At 41.4% G+C, this 24991-nt stretch overlaps 1 protein-coding gene across 2 annotated transcripts in view; it reads left to right on the forward strand.

The window, feature by feature from the left end:
- tubgcp6 (tubulin, gamma complex associated protein 6) overlaps nt 1–24991 on the forward strand; it is a 25580-nt gene continuing 589 nt past the window's right edge. The window contains exons 1-24 of one of the 2 annotated variants that reach the window (XM_055028972.1): nt 1–342; nt 1432–2239; nt 2895–3058; nt 4228–4441; nt 5847–6005; nt 7231–7352; nt 7527–7590; nt 7691–7800; nt 7882–7973; nt 11027–11166; nt 12394–12543; nt 12751–12832; nt 13262–13350; nt 15342–15457; nt 16286–16424; nt 16566–16655; nt 16736–18470; nt 19060–19212; nt 19879–20047; nt 20455–20596; nt 21566–21760; nt 22268–22400; nt 24048–24261; nt 24670–24863. In XM_055028972.1, the coding sequence (XP_054884947.1) occupies nt 1454–2239; nt 2895–3058; nt 4228–4441; nt 5847–6005; nt 7231–7352; nt 7527–7590; nt 7691–7800; nt 7882–7973; nt 11027–11166; nt 12394–12543; nt 12751–12832; nt 13262–13350; nt 15342–15457; nt 16286–16424; nt 16566–16655; nt 16736–18470; nt 19060–19212; nt 19879–20047; nt 20455–20596; nt 21566–21760; nt 22268–22400; nt 24048–24261; nt 24670–24863 (5452 nt within the window). In that variant the 5' untranslated portion in view covers nt 1–342; nt 1432–1453. The remainder of the gene's footprint in view (nt 343–1431; nt 2240–2894; nt 3059–4227; nt 4442–5846; nt 6006–7230; nt 7353–7526; nt 7591–7690; nt 7801–7881; nt 7974–11026; nt 11167–12393; nt 12544–12750; nt 12833–13261; nt 13351–15341; nt 15458–16285; nt 16425–16565; nt 16656–16735; nt 18471–19059; nt 19213–19878; nt 20048–20454; nt 20597–21565; nt 21761–22267; nt 22401–24047; nt 24262–24669; nt 24864–24991) is intronic. The other variant, XM_055028982.1, reaches the window with a different exon arrangement.

Below are 24991 nucleotides of genomic sequence, written 5' to 3' on the forward strand. Positions count from 1 at the left end.
ATTGCTTGTAGCCCGCGTTTGATGCTAGAATATGAATGAGATAGAGAGCTTGAAATTTCGCTACTCAGTGTTACTTTGACAAATATGAGCTGATTTATGCTGAGTAAAATCCGGGGAGAACGGCTAATATAGACATTCTGAGCTGGATCAATTGCCTTTTTGAGTTTTTCATTTTTACCGCATAAAGGACACTGGGAAAGGAAACCAGCGCACCAGCCTTTTGCTAATAAACATTAGCAAAGATGGGGAAACAGTTACTTTGCTTGGATGGGATGTTGAAATTCACAGGAAAATGGTGTAAACGGACCACATGAGGAGGACTAACAACAACCTTTTATCTTGGTAAGGAAACTGGGGTTTACAAAACTAATATGCTGTTCGTAGCAGGAAGCGACGGTTGGCATTGCTAACACGTAGCTAGCAGCGGCTAGCTGCAGCCTGAACTACCAAGAAGCTTTCCATGTATTTACAGTTTTCCTTGTGAGCAAGTTAAACATGTAAGACTGTTTTTGGGTTGTCCTGTGTTTGAACGTAGTGACAATACATTATACTCTTGTTTTTCCATTTTGACCGTCAGAGCAGCATGTGTGAGATGTTGCTGTGCTTAACTCACCTGATTCATACGATTGCAGCTCTGCAAAAGCCTGATAATCAGTATGCAATTAAATTTAGGTGTGCTGAGCCAGGAATAAACATCTGAAACACGCAGGACAGCGTGCCTTTAGCACTAGGATAAATAACCCTCCCCTCACTGCATTGAACAGAGTTTATCAGATGCTTACGTCTACTAATTGTGAATATGAATATCATGCTTGGCTTGACTAAAAATTGTTATGGTCAGAGCTGATTGGCCATGCAAAGTTTAAGGGGACGAGTTAAGATGAGCCTCTTCGATCTAAGAGCAGTCTTAAGCATAGGGTGGCAGCATTATGCTGTGGGTCTGTTTCACTTGCCAATGATATTGACATATTGTACAAAGTGGTCGGAGTACTGAAGACCTAATGTCACCTCAAATAAGCTCTACCAATTCTGATAAGAGTAGTCACACATTCAGACAGATGCATATCGATGGCTGTGAGACACTTTATGTCACTTTTATACAAACAATGGCTCAAATACATCGTTACAAGCCAAACTATTGTGACATGTGACAAGTCTGTAAACTTCCAGTGGCTGACATTACCTGCTATAGAACTTGCATATCCAACAACTTTATGTTAGAAATATTTGGGCCTGTTGCATGTTGTGCTCGTTGCAATTCAGTTATGCTCCTGAAAGTGAGCCAACTGTTCGTCTAAAGTACAAACGACTTGTGAAAGTTTCTATGAACATGCTATGACAAATATAGGTAGTGATCTATTGTGCTTTGCACTTCAAAGATTTATTTTCCACAAAATAACAAATATGTTTTGTTTCCCCCACCCCTCCAAGCGTCTAAGACAGCAGTGCCATCATGTATTCGAGTTCAAACAATCCCTCAAAGGCCAACTCCAGCAGCAGCAGCATCACAGAGCTCCTGAGCGCCCTGTGTGACTGCAGCCTCTCTGGGGTCTCTTGGAAGCGTCGGGCCCTCGGAGGCGTTTCCAGAGAGGGCTTCCACCGAGCCCTTAAAAAGCGGGCCTACGGCGCTTTGCTGTCTAAGCTTTTTCAAGATGGCACCAAAGGGTCTGCCTCAAGACCCAGTGCCGCGGCCAGAACCCCACCCAGGAACAAAGTCCTGATGATGTGCTTTGACTTGCGAGTGGCCGGCTGCCGGGAAGAAGCAGAGGCCCTGGAGGATCTACTGGGGCGGCTGCGTGAAGGAGCGTCCTCCGGGCTGAAAGAAGTAGACTCCGTCCTGGAGCTCCTAGTGTGCCTCGCCGGCTCCGCGCCGCCGCCTCCCACCTCTTTCAGCAGGGACTACATGAGACGAGAGAGGGCTGTGCTACGGAGGCCGCAACCCTGGAGCTACCAGAGCGAGGAGCTGCAGCGGCTGGAGGCCAGGGCGTGGGGTCTGATGTGCGCGGAGGAGTGGGGGACTCTGGAGACTCTGTGTGGAACTCAGAGGCTGATGGACTCCCTGCCAAGGACAGGGTTGCTGGCTTTGAGGATGAAAATGGAAGCAGAAGAGAGATTTGAGAAGGAGACGAGGATGTCGTTGTTTGGAGCGCTGCAGCACACTCGAACATCAGATTTGGACATCAGACTGGACCTCCCGCCTATTCCCAGTAATATTGATGTCACTGGACTGGCTATCAGGGTAGGTGACCCACAGTTAAACTCAACTTTTGAGCGGTTTCCATATAACACACCTGCTTTACACATATTTTATGTCACCAGGTTCAAATTTGCACCCTTTTAACTTGGGATTCACTGACCCGATTTTAATATCTGAATTATATTATATATATTAAAAAAAAATTTGTTCAGGTATCTGTGACAATGAGACTGATCCATAAGGGCACATCTATTCACTCTAATTTTATGACTTGTGTTCTGAGCCACATAAACTTTTGTTTATTTTACATTATATTGTAGAATTCCTAATAGGACTTTCTGAACCATTTATCAAAAGTTTTGTTGCAGTTTCTTTACATTTCCTGTTATACTCCTGATTACGCTAACTGGACAAATGAAAGTTGTTGGTTTTACCTTTTTGACAAAGCTTGTGAAACTATTAGTGGTTTTATATGTGTAGTACTGGTGAAGAGTTGTCAAATAAATTAGTAATTCAGTACATTTATGTCTGTTTAAAAAAAAAATTTGTTTAGTCACTTCAGTACCGTTTTTCTGGTTTGCATTGTTATCTACGATACTAAACCTCAGATATCTGTATCGGAAGTGAAAATGGTACATCTCCAAAAATGGAGATGCACCATGCATTTTACTGACTATCTGCTGTGTGTCCTGCGCAGGTTCCTCACTACTTGGATCAATCTGAGGACGAGGGCTTCCAGTCAGCCTCCAACCTGACCCCAGACTCTCAGTCAGAGGCGAGCCCCGTTCCAGATGTTGACATCTGGGAGGCTGTCCGCACATTTGAGCCCAAAAGACGCCGCTGCTGGGAGTCTGTTGGCTGGTAAATGATCCGTTTACTAATTATACAAGTACATCTCAATAAATTAGATTCTCATTTGAAAAGGTAAGGTATTTCAGTAATTCAGGCAGTGAAACTCTGAAGGAGTGATGGATTTCTCTCATTTTTCTTTTAGTTTTCCTTCCTTCACACATTCATTTCTGTCAAGTTTGATGGATATGGTTTATTGCTAATACCCAGCTCAAAATTCACTTTGTAGAAATATTAGAATATAAGACTGATATATTTTTTCAGATTTTTAATATAAAAAATGTGAACCTGCTTATGCCTCTGTACTGTACGTCATAAGTTCTGTGACTCTTAGGAGTTCAGAAAGCCCAGGTTGCTTTTCCAACAATCACTATTGAGGCCTCCTGCAGCCGAGCGATCAGCTCAGTTCATGCATGTGAAATATTGAGTTTGTATATGTAGACATGCAGACGTCGACTAGCGGCGCAACACAAGAAAGAGGACAATGTTCAACATTTGTCACTGGGGTCGCTATGACAACCCTGGGTGGTGGTGGCTTTGGCCCGTCGTTTGTCGTTCCCTGTGTGTTGTATTCAAGGAGAAGTGAACTCTCACATCAGTTACTTGGCAGATTCGTGGTTTCCTACCACAGAGCGAAGCATGAAAACCTCGTGAGGATCAGTGGCCCAGAGAACAGCGGTTTAAAAGCCAAAAGTGACAGCTGCAGTCTGGGAGCAATTTGGATTCAAACCTAATGACCGTGGTGCACCACATCACCTGCATGTTGTTAAACAGTTGCAACAACAACAACAAAAAAATGCATCTGCACCTAAAGCCTAATCATCTGATGCAGGTTTTCCAGCTTGGAGGGAGAAAAACAAATCCATTACCTATGGGCTGTTTCTGTCTTACTGACTGATAAATCAGTGTACTCTATAACTAATATATTTTGAAAGGCAAGTTTGTTTATGCCTTCAAAGAGACATTATCATTTATTGCAATAATTTCTCGGCCATTTTATCATCTGGCAAAGTTTATTGTGACAGGACTACTTGTCTAAAGTTATATTCTTATTTTCTGAGAAAAGAAAATGTGGGTTTTAATCCACTGTAAACTGTTTTGTTTTTGAAAAAAAAAATTATGTTAGTTGGAAAAAAACACTTTAATTTAAAAAAAATAATTGACAATGTTTGTCCCACTAGTCCACCAGGAAAAAGGGAGTCCTTCTATCTGACTGAGGGAGGCAGAGAGACGTTTGACCAGCTCTATCGGCTGTGGGAGGGAGAGATGAGGGTCGTGAGCTCCGGCGACTCCACTCCTATCCTCATGCTGCCCCTGGACTCCCAGACGCAATTAGTCTCCGACCTCCTGAACGTTCTGATAGGAGTGGCGTCCACCACCTTCCCTCTCAACCAGGTGCAATTCATCACCATTTGTTCGTCTCTCGGAGATCCACTTAAATGCAATCATTTCCTTTTTCACACTCTGCCAGTGCACAGCTCACACACAAAAAAGAATCAATGTGCAATTAGTCTATGAGATATAAACAAACACAGTTCCTTTAAAAAAAAAAAAAAAAAAAGCCCATTACAACGACTTCCGGAGAACCGAGCCAAATCGTATCAAGGCATTAACTTGATTAAATGATGAAGTAAATTGCAGTGTTCCTCATGTTAAAACCTAAACCACAGGAGAGAGCAGCAGTTGCTTTATTGTGCCCCATTAAGTTCTTTTTTTCTGTTTTAGGAAGGTTGTAGACTTGTCTTACAATATAAATTACATCACGATTCTCCTGATTTCCCCCGGCCCCGTCCTTATCCTGTTACTGCAGGAGATACTTGACACTGACATACAGTGATGTGAAAAGGCTGAAAGCACTTCACGTTTGGCTTCAGAAGAATCAGAATCAGAATGTTGTTTTTAGCAGATTTTTAAAGCATTTTATTAGATATTGCTTAGATGAGCTTTTAAAGTAGTAAGAGACATGAAGATAAATGATCATAAAAATATGAAATAAATAATAACTGAACAAACTGATAAGATAAACTGTGAGCACATTGAGCTTATCTTATTAGTTTGTTTAGTTATAATTTTTTTCATATTTTGTGTATTTTTTCCATAAGGAAAGCCTGCAACCTATTAAAAATGGGTTAATGTCCATCTTTTGGGTTGTAATTCACTATTAAAGAGTAATTTTTTTTAATAAGTGATTTTAACATTAGCGGGAAAAAAAGTAACAGTAAAATGGCTTCATCATTCTCAATATAATGAAGTATTTTCCTGTTTTGCATCCCTGTTCAAGTTCAAAGATTTTGTGGAGGTGGGATGCTAACTCTTAAAGTTAAATGTTTGAAAAGTCAACATTAAAGTTGGTCTTTTTATAGGCAAAATTTAAAGAAATGAAATACGACTCAAGAACCCTCTTCAGAAAACTAACATGGCACAGTGTGGCCAACAGTAATATTAGACCTTACTTTAATATCTGGAGTTAATGTGTAATCTTTCTTATTTATTTTTTGCTTTGGTGACCACTTGTTTTTTATAACAGCAGTGGCCTTTGTGATTGCAAAATATTGTCCGTGTTGATTTTGTTTTCCCCAGAAGACTGCTGCTTAGAGACGCAATTTCTAGTTCTCATAAAACTTCTCCTTATATAACCTAATAAAAGAACCTCACCGATTGTTCCTTCAGAAGTCATGCAGGAGGTGACTCCTCCTTCACCCCTGAGTTTAATTTTCTGTGTGCTACAAGTATGGCTGATTTTTATTAGGCTATCCTGCGCTTTTAAAGGCCTTTTCTAAATGTGTGTTTTCTACTCCAGAGCGTTCAGTTTGACGTCAGGCCTAGCGTGTGCGTGTCGGGAGCTTCTCCAGAGAGCGTGTCTCGTCTTCTGGGGGAGTTGGCCCAGTATGGCACCCACTACCTGAGGCTGAGTCGCTTTTCTCTCCAGAGTGCTGACAAGAAGGGCCTAGTCTTCCAGGTATGTTGGTATAATTACCATTAATTAATGCCTCTGGGGCCACATGTTTGCCTCCTCTCATATTTTGCACTAATGTCAGTGTTGCACCCCGTTGTGTTCATCAATTTGGAAAGTTTTAATCGTCCCTTAAGGGACAATTAAGGACAAGCAAGCACAAATAGACACAGTCTATTAATGACAATAGAAAACTCTCTAAAAATGCAAAGGAGAAAAGCAGAGGAGCAACAGAATTCATTAAAAGCACAAAAATACACAAAAGTTCAAGCGTTATCATTTATCATCAGTCGAGGTTGATTTATCATTTCATCTGCAGGCAAGAGTGTGCACAGTGGTAAATCATTTCACATTTCAAGAAGAAAGCCATCGTTGAAAGGCAAAATAAGTTCTATTTTCAACTTACCATGTTGGGGATTCGGCGAACAAAATGTCCTCTGGTCAAATTAGAATTACATTTAACCAGTTTTCCGACATGCAAAACGCGATGTCGACCGGAAATGTGATGTGCGCATCAAGCTGAACTCATAAAACATGGTGCTGGCAGCATCATGCTGTGTGGATGGTTTTCTATAGAAGATGAAAGGAGACAATCCTGGAAGAAAACTTGTTGGTAGCAGTAAAAGCAAAAGGGGGTTCCACAGAGGTTTGACTTAAAACGCTCAATACCAATTCTGCTAAATTTGTTACATTTTTATTTGTAAAAAAAAAAAAAAAATCTTGGGCTCTTTATCATGTTAACTATTTATGTTGTTTTTGGTTTGTTTTTTTTTTTTGATAAAATAAATTAACACAATGGCTAATTTGAAAAGTGTTCCTCCGTGTTGCTGTATCTCACTTCCACTTGCTCAGTCAATGAATAAAAAAAAAAAAACTATTGAATTTCACTTTATATTCTATATCTGGTTTCAAAACAAAGCAGAAATGGTCTGTTAGAACAAAACAATAAAAGTCCCTATTTTATAATAAAGATGGATTCAGTCTTCAATTAACTCTTGAATATAGGTTTCCTTGAAACATGATTAATTGTGACTAATTAGTTAATTTTTACCAATCAATTAACAGGCATAAAAAATAAGATTATTTCTCTCCACTTTGCAAACATCCTCTACTTATTACTTAAAATCCCAATACAATACCTCAACATTTCTTGTGATGTGAAGAATGATATCCATGGGTATAATTACCTTTGGAAGTCGCTGCATGTGACTAATAATTTTTCTCGCCCAAGGCGTTCACCGGTGGTCTGAGGAAGTATCTGCATTACTTCAGAGCTTGCGTTCTCAGCACTCCCCCCACTCTCAGCCTGTTGACCATCGGCTTCCTCTTCCGCAAAGTGGGCCGCCAGCTCAGGTCAGACCACACCTCCTTTTTTGATCTTCTGTTTTCTACTGATGTTTTTTTTTTTTTTTTTAACTGCTTTTGACTTCAACCTCACGCTGGCAGAGAGTTCTGAGAGCAAGCAGCTCACCACAGACGTCACCACATCACAAACTCCCTTCCCTCACTCTCTCTTTTTGTCCAAAGGTACCTGTCGGAGCTGTGCTGTGTGGACGGACCGTCGGGCTCAGGCCAGGCCGCCTTCCCTGTGGTGAGGGCTCTTTTATGTGCACACTGCAATTTGTCATCCATCAGGGCAGTGTTTAACCTTCCAGATGAGATGTCAGATTGCTTCATGTCGCTCTCCTCAGGGTGTTAAGCTGCTGTCCTACCTCTACAATGAAGCCCAGAGTAACTGCAGCAACGAGAACTATCCCATCCTGCTGTCCTTGTTGAAGAGCTGCTGTGAACCTTACACACGGTTCGTGACTGAGACGCGCTCGAATCCAAAGACGCGCAGGAGTCGTTTGAACTAACAGGGTCTTGGCTCTGCTTCGTTCAGGTTTGTGTCCGACTGGGTGTACAGCGGCGATTTTCGAGACGTTTGTGGAGAATTCATGATCCAGGTCAACGAGGATTACCTCGGTTTCAGGGGTGAGATATCTCGCATGTATAAAAACAGAAGCACTCACACACACGCACACACACATAGCAGAACGGCAGACTGTCTATAGTAGCAGAAAAACAGAAATTCAATTTTATCCTTTATTGCCTAGTTGGATTTGTCCTTGTATCTATGAAGGATGCCATGAAGTTATTGGAAAATAATAAGCAGGAAACAGAATGAGTCCCAGCTGCGGTGGGGACCGGAATCATCTCCGCTCAGAAAACGGCAGGAACAAACACTAATAAATATTATTGCCTTATTCTTTTTATTTAGCACACCATGCTGATTGGAGAGAGAAAAAAACCCCGAAACGCTTCGTAAGTGGATTTGTCTCAGATTTACTCTTGAAAGCTGGACTTGGTGAAGTATTTTCATTTGGTCTAATTAATGGGTTCCATGAGGAGAAAAGGGGCAGAGTTAAGACAGGAAGAGAGGAAGGAAGAATAAACCCATCTGTGCTCTGCAGAAACTTCCACTCTTATCTTTGTAGGTCTTCATTCTGTGATTCAACTCAAGCTGTTTTTTCAATGCCAAGTCCTCTGTCTTTATTTGTCTTTTACATTTCAGTCATTGAGACTGAATTCTGAAATGGAGCTGATATTTTCTGCAATTAAGGAAAATGGTAGTAATTTGTTCTTCTTGAGAAGGCTAATTTGAGCCAGTCAACTGTTTCTGAACAGTCTGAACTGTATAGTATTTAAATATCAGGAAAGGGGGTTCTTGCTGTTCTAATTTCTGCTTTAGTTTGTGCAACATGGATCAAAATAAAAACTTATTGCTTTTGCAAAATCCGACACTGAACAATTAAGAAAAGTCCAGTCTTTGCTTTGAATACATTTTATTCAGCAGAGTAAAAATTCAAAGTTCAGGTAATTGTTTTTCGCACAAGCACAAGCTCCTCAATCAGAGTCACTTCTAATAATGAATATAATAAAACCTTTTTTATTTAAATTGATTGTAGCGATTGGCAGCGTCTAGGAGTTCATGTAGTAACGTGTGAATATGTTGCACAGAGGCCCATTTCTGATAGTTATTTTTCAAAGTAGGAAAGATGAGAACATAAAGTAAGACTGATGTGTCTTGATCCTCATTACTTGTTGTAAAACTTTTTTTGACACTTTCCATTCTCCTCAATCAGAGTGCTGATTTAGAATTAAAATAAACTGGTATTTCTATGGAGTCCGGAGAAATTTGGGAATTAGTTGAAGTCCTTTCTGGGTCTGATTTAAGTCTGGAAACCGAAAACAAAGAACAGGAAACTATTAATATTTTCAGACTTTATTATCTGTCCAATTAACTAGATGTTGAATCCAACAATCCATCTGTCCAATATTCTGCTGTCTGTTCATTTGTTTGTCCAATATCCATCCATCTATTTAATATCTGCCTGTCCATCCGTCCATCTGTTCAGTACCCACCCATCTGTTTGTCCAGTAACCCATCACTCTGTCATTCTGTCAATGATTTTTCAGATTCTTTATTTAAACACCGTATAAAAATCTGACATTCGTTCAAACAGGAGAATTGGAGTTTAAAAAACATGTCTGACGTGAACTGAGAAGACTGGAAAGTAGAGTCTGAAGTAGTATAGTATTCTGACTTGGAAAATATGAAGGAACCCTGTCTGCTACTGCATTAAAGGTGTATATAGCGGATTCCTTACCGTGCTTTGAAGTTCTGTTTTTGCCGCAAGCAGAGACACTAAAGGATCTTGATGTCTTGGTTGTGAATGATGGTAAGAAGGAGCAAGAGACGGCAAGTGAGCTTCACTTGCTCAAAAGTGAATTTTCTTCATTCAGACTCTCCCTTATAGTTATGAAATATAGCTCCTTTCTAGGGCAGCAGCTTAAGATTATTTTAGTGATTGGTTATTTATTGATTATTCTAACAATTGATGAATTAATCGGATAAAACAAATTTTCACATTCTACAGATTTTTTATTCAACCTTCTAAGCTTATTTTATGCAGTCTTAGAAATACATTAAAAGATTCAAATAATTCAATAACTTATTAAATTAAGAAAATAAACGTTTTATTGCCTAAGATACATAACTGTTGCATTCCTTTCATAAATCTGAAACAGTTAAAGGTAAAAATGTACCACTTGGCTAAAATATGTTTACATCTGTGCAGGTGTTTTGGCTTAATTATTGCTCTGAATACCTTATTTTTTTCACCAAATTACATTTTTGAGTCCATTTGATTCAATTAAAGATTAATCGATTGCTAAATTAGTTAACAATTGTATCAGTAATTGGTTATAAAGGATTAACCCGGTCAATCGTTTCAGTCCTACATCCGTCTCAAACTTACCTAAACCTCCAGTCAGAACATTTAAAAGAATTAATTTCCATTCAGGCCGAAATGTTTACCTGATCATTTATAGCCAGAAGAGACGTCAGCATGTTTCCCTGTCAATGAAAACCTGGCATTAATATTCATAAACTTCAAACTCCAAGCCACAAATATACAAGCTGTTTCTTTTTAATGTTGACACCAGCTAATAAATACAGTGAAGTATGAGTGATTACAGCCTGTCCAAACATTGCATGTAATGTAACATCCCATTCAAGGTCACACCATCATGCTGGCTTTGTCTGGCTAACCGTTTCATTTGCTCATCGGCTACACCTCATCAATTTCAGCCGCGAACCTCCACAGTTCTCGCTCCCGCCGCTTGAAGGACACGCAGATGTCATTGTTCTCTTCGAAACTCTGCCGGCCCAGGAAGCGATCAGCAGCAGCAAAGCTTTCTTGGCAAGCTGCAGGCTTTGTGAAAAGCGCTCGGGAAACTCGTGCATTCATGTCCTCTTATGCTTTTTGCTTTGGATCGCTGAACTAAGTGCTAACTGTTACAGGTGCTAGTCAAAGCAGACAGTTTTGTTGCGCCCTGTGAGTCATAGTAAAAAGGAGAAAGTTTAAGGCTAAGAATAACTCCACCACTGGTAGTTTCAGGTATTTCATTCCACAAGAGAAAACTTTTTTTTTTTTTTTTTTTAGCACACGCAGACATCAATTGGTATGTTTGATTTTCTGCAGACAAACACTTCTGGGTTCAAGGCTACACTCTGATCTCGAAAGATGTGGAGGACTGTGTGCCAGTCTTCCTGAGACACTTTGCCAACGACGTCTATGTCTGTGGGAAGACTATAAACCTTCTCCGAATCTGCTGTCCACAGGTTTGTTTTGCACATTCATAGCCAACCGTGCAAATGTGGAGGAGGAACAATTTAATTCACTTGAATTCTGTGTAAAAATAATATTGGCTTAATTAGTATTTATAAATTGTCTCTTCAAACAGGAACTTCATTTTCTTGTTTGCAATGAATTCATTAAGCATTTAAATGATCTGTTATTATTACTGATTGCGTTTATTTTCTTGCTTCCAACAAGGATTCAGTTGTTTGTATTTGCTAATAAATGCACAGACAGGTTCTGCTTACTTAAGGCACTTGTCCATCTGTCGCAATTATGAATTTATGTCTTATTTTATACTTAGAAAATGGCCCTTTAAACACATAGTTAATATTTTAATATGGATGAGGAAGTTTCAATCAGCAGAAAGTGCTTCAATATACAGGAAGAATTGAGATTACATTTGCTGAGAGAAAATATCAGAAATGATAAAACATTTTTTGTTTTTTGAAGTGATTCTCGCACAGAAGAGTGATATGGACATACTGCATGATTCACTTGATGAATCTGTTGTTGATCAAAAAAAATGTTTGAAGAATTAAAAATGTATACATTCTGAAAGGTTAACTTTCAATAATGTTGAGAATTTCTGAGACATTTTGCTTATTTAGACATACCGGTAAACGACAGCAAGTTAATATGAAATGTATCAATGTGACCTCATGCAAGTCACGTTTAAAGTAGAAAGATGAGACATTGATTGTAAATTTGATTGAGTCAAATTATTTCTTTAATTCAAAGGAATCCAACAACACCATATGAAAGTATTCACACCCATTCAACTTTTCCACACTGGTAGACCATAAACCTGTCCTTGCTAAATAAAGGCATCGCAGAGTAAAGCAGCCAAACACATATTCACATTTTAACTTTGTGTTGGCCTGTTGCATAAAAACAAAATGTGGGGATGTTCAAGAGGTGGGAACACGTTGTACTTCCAAGAAATTTCAGGTTATTCTCTAGTTGTTTGTGTCCAAATCCCTCCCATATGTCATCCCAGATTCTTCGCTAGTTTACTTTTGGATCGAGCGACGAAAAAGGAGTTGTACTTTCCGACAGCTGGTGCAACATATTTTGTTTATGAAATGAACTTTGAGGTTGTAAAACACAATGTCAACATGATGAGTCATCTAAATTTAACACTCGAAGCAGCATGTCTCCTCTTTTTTTTTGGTAGCAATAATTTCTCACCAAATCTGTTCCTCCACCAGCACTACATCTGCTGGTCGGAGCTGCCGGTGCCTCGCATCGCCGTCACCTTCTCCCTGCAGGAGGTGGAGGAGATTGAGCGGGAATGCGCGGTGTATCGCGGCCGCATGGAGAGGATCGCCAAACACAGCGCCGTCAGCAGGGAGGAGCAGGTAAGGAAACGTTTGAGCTTTATTTTTCAGAGCTTTAGTGTTTCTCTTTGCACAATCTGATGCTCGTGTTTTGCTTTTAAAGGCATCAAGCTAGTTTGTATGGCCTGCAGCTGGCAGCTGTGACAGGCAGAGAGGGGAGGAGAGGTGAGCTCTGGAGCAGGGGGATAAATCTTTGTTAATGATGATTTCTTGCCTGTCTATTGTTAGGCCCTGCGAGCAGAGCGAGCGCGCCAGGAGCTGATCAATCAGGTCAGGGAGTCGGCGGCTAAAACCCTGGAGAGTATCCGAGGTTAGCGTCACGCTTAAACACGGAGAAGAACTGCTTCTTCTACCGTTCACGAAGCAGCTGAATATACCTTAGACATGTGACATTGAATACACTTCAGGTGAAATTATACTAATCAGACTTTGCCGCTGTGTGATGACGCATCTTCCATTACCGTAAGAGTGTGAAATTTAAGTCACAGAGTTCACCAAAGTCCTCAACTCCATTTTTTTCTTTTCCTCCACAAGATGTAAAGGATTGTTGGCAAAGGAGGATGATTGGCTTGGGGAATGCCTGCTCAGTTGCTCTATGCACATCTCGGCTTATTTGAGTGCGAGGCACATGGCGGTGTTGTTTTGTGCTGCGGCGCGTAGTTAGAGGGATGCGGATGTTGAGTTGCTTTTCGACCAGGAGGGGTAAACAGCCCACTGTTATCTCCCCCACCTCCTGCAGGGCGCCAGGTGTCACAGCGTCTAGCTGAGGAGGCCAAGAAAAGGGAACGCTTTGAGGAGCTGAAGCAGCACCTGGAACAGGAGCAGGAGGTAGTTCAAGTGGAAATGCATGTATTTTTTTCTTTCAAAAAGTAGTTTGAACTGTGTTTCTATGTCTGAACGAATGTTCAAGAGAAATTCTAAGAAATATGAAATCTGTATAGTTTTTTTTTGAGAATCTGTAGACTAGTATTAGGTCAAACAGGATGTTGCTTGCATTTCTCTGAGCATAATATGTTCTTAGTTTGGCCAGAAAATTATCTCAAAAACAAAAATATGTCTTTGTTTGAAACTACCCAAACACAGCAGTCTGTTTCCAACCATCTTTGTTTGCAGCTTTGCAGTGGCTTAAAATGTTTTGACACCTTGAACTTTCTTCACATTATATCACTCTACATCCTAAATTTTTGTTCACCAAGGTGCCCTCAGAAGTCAGGCAATGTTACTTGTGGGAAATGTATTCTGAATAATAATAATATTTGGAGCTTTTGCTTGAAGGCTTTCAAGAATCTTTAAATAGAAGATTAATAAACAAATTGCAGAACATTCCTAATGAGTGGAACAAAGCCGAGACTTGGCCATCTTCTTAAACAGATGAATAAGGAGACCATGAATCAAAGATCATGCAAATTAGTGTTCATAGACATTCTTCTGCTGGTCTTTCTTGTTTTATTTGGAATATTGGGCAAACATTCAATATCTGGATGTGCAAAGCTGGTTGCAGTTTGCACCCAGTGACTCTCTGCTGTAATTGTAGTAAAAGGTGGTTGACTCAGAACCCAAATATTTGTAAAAATATTTGGAAACTAGTTTTGCTTTTCCATTCACTTCATCAAGACGTCAATACTTTTGCAAGACTCTTAAAAAAATGTTAAATTTGCATTGATCTGAGCTTTGGGAGCTAATGTTCTTTACACACTTTCTTCAGTGCAATCACTCTGTTGGTCAGGATGAAGATAAGACAAATTAAATACACGAATAGGGTAATTATACCTCCTTTCGAGTCCATCAGTTATCCAGGCTCAAGTCCCTGCTGTGATAAATACGGTGCCGGCTTCCCTCGTCCACATTAGCTCGACATTTGCTCATCTTAAAACATGCTGGAGGTACAATTTTTTTTTCTTCCTTTTTTCAGACCCTATCTTTATTTCTCAAACACCACATAGAATCTAACCCACTGGTTGCCCTCTTTGGTACCATCTGAAAGATTTGACACTCCTCTGACCTTCTGTAAAATACCATGCATTATTTTTCACTTCTCTCCCAGCTACGTACGGCTTTGCTAAAATGGAGGGACACGACCCCGTTCACCCACGCTCAGTGGTCCAGTTTAAGCCTAAAAAAGATCTCTGCCTTGGTTAGCGACTCCAGAGAAAAGTTTCACAAGATGTGCAGACCTTTATCCGAGGAATTTTTCTTCACGGTTCATACTCAGAACCTAACTTTCAACACCCTCAAGTACGATCCTTTATAGAAATAATGACGCTAGTTTCTAAAGGGGGTCAGATTAAGGAGAATGTGACTTTATTAGTTCTTTGAAGTACAGCACCTTAAATGATTCTGTTCAATTTGTACCTCAACATAATACACATTCTTTACATTTTAAAAGTATTAATTTGAATAATACTGTCTAAGGGGTATATTTAACTCTTCAAAATTTTGTAAGGACTTCCATTAGGTTTTAAGATTGTGTGACTTTGTTTGCAATAGAAATGTTTTCTTTGTTAAAAAAAAAACCCACAAACGTCTTTGCGGTGTTCACTGAAACTACAGTGATTTATTTTATTTTTCACATTGTTGTTCTTTTGGGGCCAGTATAGGGATCAGTAAACTTGGCTCATCTCTTGTCACAAATACTTTCCAAACTGACAGCATGCTGACAGCTGAGGTGAGACTCTGGCTGTGGATTTTCTCTATACAATGTCAGAATAATCTAAAGGGAAGCGTAGGAGATTAAAACATGGGCTCAAAAATGTACAGATAAACATTTCCACCTTAAAGAAACAACGCATGCATGCGCTTGTTTGTCTTTGTGCGACCAGTGGCGAAATGCAGCCAAGAAGAAGCAGGAGGACGACGACTTTGGCTTTGCCAGAGAGCTGAGAGACAGAGAAAAGAGACTGCAAGCCCTGGAGGAGCAGCTGGAGCAGAGAGCCAGGTTTGACAGCTTTTGCTCTGCCTATTCCAGCTAACCGATCCGTCCATGTTGGGCATGAACATAAACACTGTATGTTTACCATGCTGAAACGTCACCTTCGCGAGGATTGCATATGCGAGCGGCTAGACTTGCGCAGCATTCCCGCACAGTTGGGATAACTGTCTAATGCCACAGCGTGAGCAAATGCTATCAGAGCTGTCATTCAGCTCGACGACATGTTGGAAATCAGAGCGTGCCAACGCTGAAGGAAGGAAGCACCTGCCATCTGCAGCCTTTTAAGCAGCCAGTTTGCATCTTTCTACTCCTCTACCCTTCAGGAAGGATTTGTAAAATTAAAAAAAATTTTACACACCGAATATTTTTGGGATATGGACAAAAAAGAAAAGCATTTGGGTTTTATAAAGGCAAAGATTTCTATTTCTGTGGATTGTAAATGTTCCTGACTCCAGGTAAATGGCATTTCTACCCTCCGTCCTTTGAAATATTGCAAACTTGAGTTGACCTTCATAAAAAAAAAAAAAAACATTTAAAATATAATAAATTTAAATGTTTTTATTCTGTAAACTACTACTTATTGCTAGACTTATTTTTAGTGCCACCCCAGGCAGGTGCCCATATCAAAAACCACCACTAGGGACACCTTTTGTGCATGACCATCTCTGCTTGTCTTCCACATTGCTCAACTCTTTTTTTTTTTTTTCCTAAATATTTTCCCATCAAGCTGTAAAGCATGATGGGAAACTCCAGGTTAATATGATGCTAAACACGGTTTCTTGACCTAGCTGTTGCCTTTTATCTGAAAGGATGTCCCTCCATCGCATGTTATAGAAAGGAGCTGATTGCTCAGTACAGCCGTCTGTCGGAGGAAGCGGCTCGCAGAGAGAGACGGGCCATGTGGAGAGTGCAGCGAATGAGACTCCACGAAGCCAGGGAACAGTTCTTCACGCTCGACAGGCAGAAAATTCAGGTTGGTGACAAATAAATGCACAGAAGAATGGAAAAATGTGGATTTCTAATGAGGCAGATAAAAAATTATGTAACAGTTTCTCAAGGTTTTCACCGTTTTATTGAATTTTTTCAATTCAAAGCTTTTGTGTCCACCTTTCAGGTATTGCTGGATAAATACCCCTTAGGCCAGCAGAGCCCTCCCGTGGCTGCATTGCCATCTGGTCCTTCATTAACGCCACAACAAACTCACGTAATAGCTCCCTCATTATAGCAATCATTTTCCCGTTGTCTCTGCTTTGTTAGAAACTCACTTAACATCCTTGCTTACAGGAATTTTCCACTCAGGAGGAGCAGTTAGCAGACATTCGAACATCAGAAGCTGCATTCCTGCCACTTAATCCGTCAGCAGCAGACCCTCCTCCCATCTCAGAGGACTTCGACATCAGTGACCTTCTCACTAAATCGCTGAAGCCTGACAGTCAGCAAGTGGATAACGCCTTGGAGGAAATTGGCTCTGACCTACCTGATGCCCGTCCTGCTCTCCAACTCATTGACTATGATTTTAGTGCCCCCTTTAGCCCACTCGAGGGTATCGCTGGCCAATCTTCTTCTCAGTCCAGGCCTCGGTGGGGACCTGCAGTCCACCCTGAGTTGACGCAGCTCTCGGAAGATTCCAGCTCGGGTACAGACCAGGGTCAGACTGAGGCAGTACCAGAACAAGAGGCAAGTGATGAGCAGAAAAAAGATCAAACTATTACTGCGGGAGTTGAGGCAGACACTAAAGACCAAGACTCAGAGAGTGGAGATACACCTGGTGGAGGTGTTCCTCTCCCAGACCCTCAGCGTTCTCTCTCCATTGCCAACATAAAGGTTCCAGACAGAAGCTCTCATGGCCATTCATCTGATGCTCACATAAAGGTTGGACAGAATGTCTCCAAGGTAACTGCTCACATCCCCTCCCCCAACATTCACGGCCATGCTTCAGACTCGCACATCAAGGTGGGCGAACACGTGTCCGAAGTTGGCGCTCCCACACCGTCCTCCGGTGCTCACGGTCACTCCTCTGACGCTCACATCAAAATCGGGAAATATGTTCCTGAGTGTGTCCCTCCTCTTCCTGTCCGTAACATCCATGGTCATGTCTCGCATGCCCACATCAAGGTTGGCGAACACGTTTCCGAAATAGATGCGCCGTTACCGTCGCCAGGCGTTCACGGCCACAGCTCTGACGCTCATATAAAGATTGGGGAAAATGTTTCAGACATTGTGACGCCGCAGTCTGCGCGTAATATTCATGGCCACAGCTCTGACGCTCATATAAAGGTCGGGGAAAATGTTTCAGACTTTGTGGCGCCGCAGCCTGCGCGTAATATTCATGGCCACAGCTCTGACGCTCATATAAAGGTTGGGGAAAATGTTTCAGATGTTGTGGCGCCGCAGCCTGCACCCAGTGTTCACGGACATTCCTCTGACGCCAATATAAGAGTGGGGGAGTTTGTGTCTAATGTAGCAGAAGGAAGACCTCGTTGGAGCAAACACGGGCACACCTCGGATTGTGTCCTCCAGCCGGGTTGTGTGGTCTCTGGAGAAGAACCCCCATCAGCCCCTCTGCCTGGCAGCTCTTATGGTCACTCCTCGGACTCAGCTTTAGGTATCGGGTGCGTGGTCCAGGGAGAGGAGCCCAAACGAGCAGCCTTACCTGGCAGCGCACACGGACATTCGTCAGACTCTGCTTTGGGGATCGGATGCGTTGTCTCAAAAGCCGACCCACTTCCATCGCCACTACCAGGCAGTGCCTACGGTCACTCCTCTGATTCAACGCTGGGCATTGGCTGCGTGGTGCAGGGGTCAGAGCCGCCACCTGCTGCACTGCCAGGCAGTGCCTACGGTCACTCCTCTGATTCAACACTGGGCATTGGCTGCGTGGTGCAGGGGTCAGAGCCACCACCCACTGCACTTCCAGGCAGTGCCTACGGTCACTCATCAGACTCTACTTTGGGGGTTGGATGTGTAGTGAAAGGAAAAGATAAGAACCTGCAAAAGACAAAGGATGAGGAAGACAAAGGTATTAAAACATAGAGGAAATATTGAACTCCATGTAGGCATCGGTTTGTTACGGTTCAATTTTTATTTCTGTGAATCAATAAGAGAATAATTTAGTCGAAAATCAAGATGTACCTTTGTTTTTGATCCGTCACTTTTAAATCCAGCACATAATGTTTATGTCTCAGAGTTCTCAGATAAATTCAACAGATAAAAATAGCGAAAGTATCGATCAATCATTAAATAACCGTTGCGCAGCTTTTCACTGAAAACATTTATTTTTGATTGCAGTCACTATCCATCTATTTTTAAAGATGTTTGTTAAATGAGACCTCTAACGAGACGGAAAGAAAGAAATAACACTTTAAAGTCTGATCTGCTGTAAGGGTCCTTTTTAAAGTAATACATTTCAGGTGAGCAGCTAAGAGTTTCTTAAATCCAAATTGTTTGGATGTCATAAAATGGGGCTTTTCAGTTGAAAAGGTAAATATAATCATAGATTTCAACCTGTTACTGCCTTTTCCTCTGAAGGTCAAATTAAAACATTTTTTTTTTTTGCAGCAAAATGTTATTTACTTATTCTTTGGAGAATGATCTCTAAATTTCTTCAGTTTCTCCTTCAGGCAGCCCCACAGATGACAGGATGGTGTGTTGGACGACTGGTTTGTGGTTATCCCCTGGAGAGAAGACCCAGCAGGAATACCTCATGGCCCTGTCCGCTCAGTACCAGGTGGAACATTACGAGGACTGCTACAACTTACTGGGTTAGTGCAGAACACGGCTGAAAATAAAGTTCATATTTCTTTCAGTTGAGGCATTGCGTGCTTGGACAGCTATTCCCTCTGGCTTTGGAGGATGTGCAGCTGAAATGATTTTTCACTCACTTTTTTTTTATGATGTGAAACTTTGCCAACAAGGTGTTGTTTTTACAAGGGGGTGCAATTGATTTTAAATTTCTGGTATCAGTTGTCGCATATCGTCTTTGTGTTGAGCATTTATTTGACTTGCGGAAATGACGGTCATTTCTGAAGACGGTCATATGTTTAGCTTTGGGGGAAGATCGTGGCTTGTTGAAGTCATATCCTCTCTTTTTCACTCTGTTTGTTGTTTATTCACGCTGTAAGCATTCACGCCAAACTCAATCAGCATCTTTTCCAGCAAATTCCTCTTCCACGTCGCCGATCGAAGCCAGCAAACATAATTATTAGGGCCGGGTTTCCATAAATGCAGGGATGGAATCGACTGAGCAGGTGAAGCAACTTGCTTCTGGGTGATTACTGCTGTAATCAGTCTGAAACTCGCCTCACTACAGCCTCGATTGAAAAAAATCCAAAGAAAAAAAAAATCCAGACATCTTGTTTTAGTTATGTAACCTGCAGCTGTGAGAAAGACGTTTCCTCACCAGCACGCCTGTCTTCTCCCCTTCACAGCTTCGTCCCCCGAGTCCCAGCTGCTGAAGCAGGTAACGCGGGGGCCCTGGGGCCTTCCCATGGACCCAACGCTCCGCAAAGCCACAGACACCACAGCTGTCCAGCTCAGTGAGATGGTTTCCCTGCCGGTGCTGATAAAGCACTCTGTCACCGCCCCGCTCATCACGCAGTAAGTTCCCCTTCTGGAAGAGCACATCATGAGGAGAGGCTCTCTTTGCGTTAGCAAATTAATGGTTTAAATTAAAGGTTTATCATTATGCATGAAAAGTCTGGTGTCATGTTGACATCAGTTGTAAATGAATCCAGTCTTATTTAATTTAAACCTGTTACGATGCAGTTAAGAGCATAATTGACCCTGCAAGAATGTCAGAGATGCTTGTCGTTCCAGAATAACACAGCTGTATGAATGCAGACTTTCTAAAAGTGATGAGAAAGAGGACATATTTCTATAAACTACATATTAACACTAATATAGTTCACTGTGGTATCGGCCTACTTCATGCTTGGCCGAATTTTCTGCACTTGTATTCTGCAATGCAAATGCTTCTCTACATGATATGTCAACTCTGTTCTCAGTGTCTCCTTGGTGAATAAGGCTATAGTGGACTACTTCTTTGTGGAGCTAGGGGTGGAAAGGCACTTTGAGGCGCTGCGCCACTTCCTGCTGATGGAGGATGGCGAGTTCGCCCAGTCTCTCAGCGATCTGATCTTTGAAAAGGTGACGCTCTTTTGCTTGTACTTATTTCTGCGTTGCAAGATTTCTTTCTTTTTCTCCACCTTTCCTACAGTCAGATTTGAAGGAGCCGTTACAGCTGTTAGCCTCTCTGTTGGTGATTTGGGAGAGTAGATTTGCCATGTTTAAAAATGTGGACTCACAGGTTTAAGGACCGTTTTTGCTCACCCTGGGAGCACTTTAGCTAATGGTTTTAATTTTCTCCTGCTAACTATAATTAAATGCTGTTAGACTAGTTTCATAGATTACTATGTAGAAGAAAACAGCATTTAGATCAGCAGTCTGTAAGTTTTATGAAGAAAACATGCTTTTTATTTATTTGTTAAATCTGTCACTGTTTGTGCTGTCTGTCTAACCAGGGTTCCTGCAATTCAGTTTCACTTTTTTCCAAAAAAAACAACAACAAAATAAAATGGATGAATTCCTTCCTTGCTTTCTCTTTTTTTTTTGTCTTGCTGTCTTTCCTGCTTACCACCCACTGTTTTCCCTGTGATCCCGGTCTCTTGTTTCTCCACATTTAAAGCCTGACCTCTGTCGAAATCTCTAGCAGAAACTCGTAGTGAACTCTGAAGTATAAACAGCCCTTGAGAAACCCTGTTTCCATCTGGAAAAGTGAAGAATTTCTCCATGAAAAAGGTGCTGGAACCCTGTCTGTCTGATTCCACTGCTGTCTTTTAAGCTTCCTGTCGTGAGATAACAAGCGCAGCCGTCGCTCACACCTCAGGTCTGTTCTACAGGAACATTCATGTACATCTGTCTCCTGGGGCCCATCAGACAGAAGGTGTTGTTTATTCAGCCAAAGCTCTAATTCTACTGATTGGCACACCTTCAACCACACAGGAAGCGGAGCCTTTAATGAGTTGTGTGTTTGTAAAACAAGAACTTGTTCTAAAAGTGTTAATCTAAAGATTAGGAATATTTAAGTTGTCAAATGTTTGCTTTGTGACCTTCCAGATGGCCAGCGGCCAGACTCCGGGCGAGCTGCTGACCCCGCTGGTCCTAAACTCCATCCTCAGTAAGGCCCTGCAGTATAGCCTCCACGGAGACACTCCATTAGCTCCTAACTTCACCTTCGCCCTGCGCTTCCTGCCCGAAACCTTCCACCCCCACGCGCCAGACTCCCTCAACTGCTTGGAGCTGCGCTACAAGGTGAGCTGCCTTGATGGAGCGGGTACCGCGGCGACGACCCTGACATGGGCGTGTTCGTCCCGGCGTGAATGTGACGGCCTGTCATGTTTTGACAAACCGCTCAGAGTGTAGAAAACGAGCTTTATCTCTCGCCGAAATAGGTGAGCATCATAGAGGAATTAGAGTCATGTCATGCTCAGAAACTAATGGTGCACATATGGGCCCCAGCTCTCCTCTCTCATGTTTCCTGAAGCTGCTGACTCTCCATCTTGTTCCTCCTCCTGCTTATCTTTACCTCTTTCTTCACATGTTCTGCCTCTTTATGTTGCCGTGTTTCTCTCACCCCCTTCACAATTCTCTCGCCTACTTTATCAGCGGCTTCATATTCACACCTTTCTCTCCTGTCATCCATCACTCTGCCTTTACCTGTTTTTTTTTTTTTTTTTCCTCAACTCTCATTTCACCTCCTTGTTATTTCCTTCCAACCTCTCTTAGCTTTTCTGTCTGACATGGATCTATCTCCTCCAGGTGGACTGGCCGTTGAACATCATCATCACCGACAGCTGCATGAACAAGTACAACCGCTTATTTTCGTTCCTGCTGCAGCTCAAGCACATGGTGTGGAGCCTCAGGGATGTCTGGTTTCACCTCAAGAGGACAGGTGAGGGAAAGGCAGCTGCCGATGCAGCGCTAGTTCAAACTTCATCTTGCAGAAAGGAGGGATATGATCCTGCTTTATACCAGGATCTCCAAAGTTTATAGAAAGAAATGTTTGAGTTTTTGTATGATTTATTTATTCAAAGCAGAGGTCAAAGCCTCTGCTTGGAATAAAAGATGAACAAGGAATGTTGTTTTTCTGTTTTCTGCATAGGGTTTGATTATATTGATCTGCAGCACTTTGTGCGCAAATCTCAAATGGATAAACTAAAAGGAGAAAAACAAAGTCTTAAGATAGAAACGGATGATATTGAAAATATTTGCACAGAGCTAAAAAAACGTGGCCATATATCAGACATCTATTGTAAAAACTATGGTAATAATCGATTTAACACTAATTAATTTTTACAACTTTTGAATCTTTTCACATTTTGTCCCATTTCAGCCACAAACTCTTGTGTAAACTAGGATTTTATGACAGAGTGACACAAAGTACTGCATATTTATCGAGTGGAAGGAAAAGGATGCATTCATCCATCAGACTGGATAGAGAACATCTGTGAGCATCAATTTCAAGACTTACCACAGATTCTCAACTGGATTTCATTATAAATATGCTGAAAAGTACTTACAGACCAAAAAAAATTAAATACATTCTTAAAACCTAAAATCACCAAAAACGTTGTTTTTTTCCCCCCACATTCAAAACTATAAACTAATTATGAACTGTTTTAATTATACAAATAATGTGATTTGTGATTGTACATCCAAAACTTTAATTGGTTTTGCATGCTTCCCCTATAAAACTGAAGTCATCCAGTTTTCTTATTATTTTGGACTCAATTGAAGAAAACTAAAGAAATATTTTGTCTTTCCTCACCAATAACAGCAGCACCTAGGTCACTCTGCATTGAAAACACTTTCTATATTTAGCCAAGTTGTAATACAGCTACCAAAAGCAGATTTGTGAGCACCAAGATGTAACTTAAAGCGCAAGCCAATGAGTGAAGTCAAAGAGCATTAATAACTTTCCAAGGCACTGAATTTGCATTTATTGTTCCAAGAGTCCCCCGGGGGTCCATCCTGGGGCCGCTTCTTTTCAATATCTATATGCTTCCATTAATTCAAATTATACGAAATAATAACAGAATGCCACAACTATGCCAACGACACACAACTGTACATTAGTCTTTCACCAGGAGATTAAAGTCAGGTTCAAATACTCACTAAATGTATTGAGCAGATTATTTTCTGGGTGAGCCATTACTTTCTCCCACTCAATCAAAACAGAACTGAAATATCAGTGTTTGGACCTAAAGAGCATAGATTAAAAATAATCACCTGCCTTCAATCTGTTGGTTTAAAATGCTCTGACTAATTTTGTGTATTATATGTTGCTATTTTTTTGTCGCATGACTTTTCTGTCAGGCAAAAGTTTGAGTCGCACGTCAGGCGGTTGAGGCAGAGCTGCTAATGTACCCTGGTAGAGAGCCATATGCATAAAGCTGCTGCCAAGAACCACAAACAGGCCCTAGAAAGGTCACAGTTGTGATACTGGTGTTAAATTGAATTCGCAGTGGTCTTAAAGCAGTCCTAAAAGTTGTTATATTCAAGTTGGTGAAACCTGCAGAAACCCTGTCATGTCTTGCAGCGCTGGTGAAAGGCGCGGGCCGCTCGGTGCAGTTCCGTCAGCTGCAGCTCTACAGGCACGAGATGCAGCATTTTGTCAAAGTCATACAGGGTTACATCGCCAACCAGATCCTGCAGGTGTCCTGGACTGAGTTCACGGCGAAGCTGGCCACTGCCGGTGACCTGGACGGCATCCACCGCACACACGCCGACTACCTCAACAGAGCCATCTTCAGGTGACATCTGGAACTGCAAATGTATAATCCACAACATTACAGCACTGCAGAAATGAGGTTATATTCGATATTTGAAGTTTGTTCTAGACGCCCTGAGGCAATAGTTTGTCATGGGATTTTTAATTATTTATTATGTTTTTTTTATTTAGGCACAGTAAGTTAAGTCCTACTTTTTGGTTTTCTTGTATTTGCTCATTTTATTCTCCTCATAACACACTCATTCACATTCCAGTTGGACGACGAGGCTAACTTGCGAACCCGATGAATGATTTAATCTGCGTATGAATAATTCAGGAGAGGTTGTTACTATCACACCGAGGTGTTTCGTGGTTGTGTCTCGACTTCGAAGGTCATTAAAAAGTTAACTTTATTCTTTCTGTGACCTTTCTCTCCTTTCGCCCTCTCCAGGGGTTTGCTGACGGAGAAAGCGGCTCCGGTCATGAACATCATCCACAGCATTTTCAGCCTGATCCTCAAATTTCGGGCTCAGCTCATCGCGCAACCCTGGGACAGCCAGCAGGGGGAGGCAGTGCACCCGAGCTTCATTGCTATGCAGCAGTCGTACAACACTTTTAAGTATTACTCCCACTTCCTTTTCAAAGGTAAGACCAGAGAATATTGTTTCACCTCTGGCTGAATGTAATTTGGCTTCTGTAGTTACAGTCAAGGCAAGACAGGAAATATTTAAAAAAAAAAGGGTTTTATGTCCAGAAAAAAATGTCTAGTGGAC

Source organism: Poeciliopsis prolifica, unplaced genomic scaffold (assembly GCF_027474105.1).
Source record: "Poeciliopsis prolifica strain line A6 unplaced genomic scaffold, Auburn_PproV2 SCAFFOLD001, whole genome shotgun sequence".
Taxonomy (NCBI): domain Eukaryota; kingdom Metazoa; phylum Chordata; class Actinopteri; order Cyprinodontiformes; family Poeciliidae; genus Poeciliopsis; species Poeciliopsis prolifica.